At 36.5% G+C, this 6,000-nt stretch overlaps 1 protein-coding gene across 1 annotated transcript; it reads right to left on the bottom strand.

Moving 5' to 3' along the window:
• Window positions 1-264: 264 nt before the first annotated feature.
• vma12 (vacuolar ATPase assembly factor VMA12) lies at window positions 265-5,194 on the bottom strand. The gene is made up of 6 exons (XM_030404697.1): window positions 4,717-5,194; window positions 3,868-3,941; window positions 3,620-3,709; window positions 3,293-3,335; window positions 2,940-3,052; window positions 265-2,630 (listed from the first exon to the last, which is right to left on the bottom strand). Exons 1-6 carry the CDS (start codon window positions 5,018-5,020, stop codon window positions 2,535-2,537), a joined length of 720 nt encoding a protein of 239 aa, XP_030260557.1. The 5' UTR covers window positions 5,021-5,194; the 3' UTR covers window positions 265-2,534.
• Window positions 5,195-6,000: the final 806 nt, after the last annotated feature.

Below are 6,000 nucleotides of genomic sequence, written 5' to 3'. Positions count from 1 at the left end.
CTGATTAAAATCATTCCTTGTGGTAAGATACCATGACAGAAATAATTATTTTCCAAGTCAAAATATATTTTTTCATATCTCCCTGTACTGTAAGTACCAGGAAGGGTTAGATGGACAGAGGGAAGGAAAAAAATAAGAACTAAATTAAAGCCAGAGCTCAGGGTCTATCAGCTTACAGGCTCTGTAATTCTGCCTGGATTTAAGTTTTGAAATATTACAAGAGAGGTATAATACAGAGGCAAATATGAGCACTGGACAGAGATCTCTGCATATCACAATCATCTTTAATACCGAATAATCTTTCAATAAACCTTTAATCCGGGTGTCAAATCTCAGATCTTAGGAAGATACTGTTTTTTGTATTCCAGATGTAGTTACATCTTTTAATCTTTCCACTGATATGACAGGACTGAATAAGAAGTGGAGGGGATGGTTTACAAAAATATGAATTCATATCTCAGAGAAGGGATCAGAGGGAACAGATCTTCTGTGTCGTATTGAAATGTTTTGAAATAAGAGACATGGTGTTATTGTCCTCTGGATGATAAGTCTTCCATCGCGGCTACTGCACCCGGGGGAACAATAATCACTTGTTTTTTTTATGTGTGTGTTGGTTGGCTCTATAAGTCACTTCTAACCAGATACAGTAAGCACAGATCAGAGGACAGACGATTATTAGCACATCTGTCAGGTGGAGAAGGATATCAAGTCAGACCGTTAAACAGTGTTCAGTAACTGATGCCACAGCTGGTGGGTTATTCAGAAGAGGCATCACTGTGAGGGGCAGAGGTAACAAAGATTAAATGATAAAAATGGTGGTGATAAAAAGCATGTCAATTGAAAATAACAGGGGTAAAAATGGACTGATTAATTTAGTCGAGTGGTTTGATTCATTTCAAGCCGATTTGATTGAAAAAGCTGTGATATGATGAGTCGCGTTTTATCATTTATCCAGACAAGAAATACAAATTTATCATTGAGGAAGGTATCCTCAAGGGTAGCAGTAGACTGTTTGGAGCAGAGGTGTAGTGCTATTTGTCTACACAATGGCATGCTATGCTGGATCATAGATTTCATAATAATAATCCACACAAATCTATGTGCTGGATGAAGGCTATTTCAAGATCCAGGTTTGCCAGAAAAGCCACTGGATCGAAATTAATATTACGGTTCAACGATTAATGCCAGTTGGGTTATTGGTAGCCCAGTTTATTATCAGAGAAATACTGTGTAAAATGAAATGTTCATCAGGTTCTCAAATCAATTTAGAGTTTACAAGGTCTACTTCTCAATTCACATATATTTTTATCACTTTCACTATGAATTCATAAGCATTTTCATCACTTCCATTTTTGTCAATTATTTTGTGTTACTTTCCCCCTTGAGGACACCTTCCTATAATGATAAATAACTTTCTGTGTTGTGAATGATGAATGTAACATGGGACGAATGATAAACATGACTGATCAAATTAGTGTGACATCAATCAAATCACTTGACAATTTATCAGTTCATTCTTCGTGTGATAGTCATTTTCACCCCTTTTTTTTCAATTCACACAATTCTTTATCACCACCAATTTTTTCCACTTCCACTCGCATACAAAACAATGAGCAACTGGAGAGCAAAATAAAACGAACCCACAAGATAACTCGAGCTCCACTCAATGACTTGTTACAGGGCTCAGGTGAGAATGACAGAAGAAACTTTTTGTCAAGCCACTGATGGACAGACTGTTGATGCATAACATAACATAGCCAAATGTATTTGTCGTAACGTAGAACACAGTACAGCAGTGTACTGTAAGTGCACATTTACTCATGTTCCATACTTACAATTTTGACAAACTTGCAATTTCCTTGCACATTTCCATGTTCAGTTCTGCTACTGCCATTCCACAACCCTTCAGAGGCACAAACTTACTTTTTACAACAAGTTTTTTGTTAATTTACTTGAATATTCAATATAATTATACACAATTGAATCATATAAATCATGTCATATATTTAATATTATGGCTATGATGATTCACAAGTTACAACACAAAGATAATATTTACAACTCAAAAACATACCTTATTCTAAAATTAGCCATGGCATTTTTTTTACTTTTTGCGTTGCAAGTATATTTTGAGGCCAATGCTTCCACTTCTACTATCAGCATTTCTACATTGTGGTGTTTTTACTTTTGCTTTATGAAAAGATCCAAGAACCTTTTCCACCACTGCTCAGCCAAAAGCAAGAGAGAAGTTTGGTCAATAATGGAACATAAACAAGGATAGCAACTGCATTAAAAAATATAAACATTTTATGATATAATAGATCCAACAGATTTCATTTTGAACCAGTTTACTGCTATGATTGATTTGTACATTTTATTAACTTAAACCTTACTCAAAATTCATACATTTTCCTGTCAAATAAAAAGCAAAAAGATCACAAAGTTTCCTGGAAAAAACAAAAGATGTCTGTTCTAAATTCGAAGACTTGGTGGGGTTCTGCTTTGAGGGCTGCTACAGCTTACAGTTTTTGCATCTATGGTTCCCCTAGTTCTCCCTCCATGGTCCGGACCAGCACATACAGCTCAGCAAGTCCAACTACAGATGCAGCGATCACCGCCGATATTACTCGCTGGAAAACAAGTGTCAGAAACAAAAACAGGTTACCTTTCAGCAGGGTCGAAACACAACTTTAAGAAGAAAACATCAAAAACATATTTTAGTGTAATGCCATTAAATAAATAAAAAAAACGTCAAACACATGCAGCAGATTGGAACAACCCTCTGATACACAGTCCACCAGAACTGAGTAGAGCGTGTTCTATTACAGCGGGAGTTAGTTTAAGGGCTGTTGAACTGAACTGCACTGCATGTAGCTTGGTAAACGGCAAAAGTGGCAGCTAGGTGTATAACATACTAATAAAATCAAATGTTCTCCTACCGCTGCAGTATCAGTGAACAGGTACTGACTTCCCATATACGAACAGGCAAAAGCAGCGACCACTGTGACCAGGAAGTTGAATATGGTCACCACCACGGCTTTGACTGATCGCACTGAAGAAATTAAGTGAGTGGAAAACATGTTCAGAACAAGTTCATATGTATATATATATATATATATATATATATATATATATATATATATATATATATATATATATATATATATATATATATATATATATATATATATATAGGCCCCACATAAAAATGTAGCATCTGTTTACTGGAACTGGTCATGATACAAAAAGCCCTTAAATTGAGATAAGATAATAAACAGTTCATGTGACCAACCTTCTTTCCCAAAATCTGCTAATGTTCCATGGCGGTTGATTTCCTGAAGACAAAAATAGATATATATCACAAAGTAAAATATGTGTAAATCTTAAATGTGCCTGGTAGTTAAAAATGTCTCATTAGTAAGTGTCACATCGTGATTAAAACTCAGAGGCTGTTAGCTGTAGCAGCAGTCTTTAGTGCATAAGACCTCTACATTGAAATTATTAATTTCTATATTACAATCTCACAGTATGATATCACATTTTGACCTTTAAACACCCAAGATAAGAAAGCTATATCCTCAATACTAAATCATTAAAAATATTGTATATAAAAACATACCTGAGTGTTCACATTACGTGTGATTCTGTTGTACTCCTCGTTGGCTAGTTTTGCTTTGATCTTCTCGAGACGTGCCACTAGCTGGGGGTTCTAAAGTAAGAGAGAAAGTATAATTTTAGGTTGCAGCAGAAGTTTAATAGTTTTCAAGTTTTATATTAGTTTTAAATGGAGGTCTTTGTTCCTCCTTTAGGAAGGATTATACTGCAATATAATATGACAAACTATAGCACGTCCATAATTTCACCTACTCTGGGAGGTTTCACAACCTCAGGCAGGTACAGTGAGCTGTCCTCCAATAACTCATGCAGGTAGAAAGGTTGCCCTGGAGAAAAACAGCCATAAGAAAGATTTACAAAATATATTAACATTACATAATAATACTGGCATGGCTCCTAGTAAAACTCAGTGAAGCAATCTACACTAGACTCTATCATGGGATGGTTATTAATGAAACAATATAAAACATTGCTGATTCATCATTTCATTCATCATGTTTTTATTATACATTTCATGTCCTTAAAGGGTAATTCTTTCAATTTAACACATTAAAATCTGTATACAGGCTTTGGGGGTACTACTGCATAAGTGGAATAAAGTTGAGTAAAGTCTTTTGTGTTTGTGGCTCCAGAGGAAGCTGAATGCAATCTGATAAATTGCCTCATTGATGTCACACACTTCTAAATTGCATTGTGGTTAATGTAGTTGCCAGCACTTATCATAGACAGTTTGTTTTTAAGAGAGAAATTGATGTAGCAAAACCAGAGATATTACCTACATTTCCCAGAATGAACCTAGTGACTGAGTGACATCACTGGAGACACTTTATCAGATTACATTCAGCTTCCTCTGGAGCCACAAAAGGTTTTCCATACATATGCTTGAGTACGTCCAATATCTAAAAATAAAAACACTGTAACGTGTAGAATTGGTGGAGTTACCCTTTTAGAAAAAAAACTCTGAAAAGGCACATCTGTGTTACTCAGCTGTTCTTACTGAATAAACAATGAGCTGTCCCTCAGAAGGACTCACTCCATCTGACTCAGTGAGAAGACAGTATTAAGTACACACATTACATTATGCAGTATTTAATACTTTACCATTGCCTTGTAGGTATTTCTGAAGTTTTCTTGCCGTACTGAAGGACAGGGTTGTTGGGCCCGTTTTTTCAAGAGTCTCCTCCAGTTCTTCTCTCAGTTGTTGGGGCAAGGACGAGTCAGTCTTTTCTAATAATTTCGACGCATTGTTTCTGTATTTATCCCCGATGACAAATGCCGTGGCCATTATTTTAGCTAACTTAACTGACTGTGACTGAAAGGTCTGACCTGGAGAAATGCAGCTACGTAGATAAATATACCTTTTGTCAAGCTGGCTATTAGCGAAGAAAGAGGTGCCGGTGCACATATACTATCAAGAAAAACAGGCCAACTATTATTTAGTTAGTAAAAACATTTAAGTTCCGCGACTGACAGCTAACAACAGCTACGGGTAAACACGACACCAAGTAGGTAGCCATATTGTTTGCCTTGTGACACGATGACGTAGCGCTCACGTGACCTTCTTCTTCTTCTTCTTCTTCTTCTTCTTCTTCTTCTTCTTCTTCTTCTTCGCATCTATGGTTCTTCTTCTTCTTGTTCTGCTGCTGCTTCTTCTTTTCGTCAGTTGGCAAACAATGAATTGGGGCATTACCGCCACCAACTGGTATGGAATGTGGATCAGGTCTAGTGCAATACAAAATTTAAAAAACAACTATATTCTCTCAATTATGTTGGTTGCTCTGAGGTACTGAAATGGGATCTGATAACGCTTATTTACTTAGTTTTATTGGAAAATGTCTATCAGGTTTTTGAGTCATTTGCCTTTCTCTCTCTTCCTCATATCTCTGACAGTGTGCCACCACACGCTCTGCTGTCTCTTCTTGGCCACAGTTAAAACATCTGCCTGTGCCATGATTTCCTACTTTGTACAGAGAACTGCTCAGTCTAGTGTGTCCAAGTCTTAGTCTGGATATGATGGTGTCATCCTTCCTTTGCACCTCATTTCTCCTCCTTTCTTTTGCACTCTGCTAAACCAGCGTCCTTTCCTCTCTTCCTCTCACTGTTTTGGCCACCTTTCCTTCGGTCTCTATTTAATAATTCTATTTACTACGGTCTTACCGATGCTACTTGCCAAATTAATGTTAATTCTTTTTGTAGCATTCTCTGTTATCTTATCGTCTATATCATTTCCAGTGGTCACTAATGTGAGCTGGTATCAATAAGAATATTACTGCCAGGTCCATCATTTGAATTGTGTATATTGTTTGCTGTATCTCTATTAAAATGTACAGTCTGCTGTCTGAATGACTGTATTTCAAACTGCATGATGAGCAATGATGAGCTTGA

Source organism: Sparus aurata, chromosome 2 (assembly GCF_900880675.1).
Source record: "Sparus aurata chromosome 2, fSpaAur1.1, whole genome shotgun sequence".
Lineage (NCBI taxonomy): Eukaryota > Metazoa > Chordata > Actinopteri > Spariformes > Sparidae > Sparus > Sparus aurata.
Note: the sequence above shows the minus strand (reverse complement) of the source record. Positions and strands in the feature narration are given on the sequence as shown.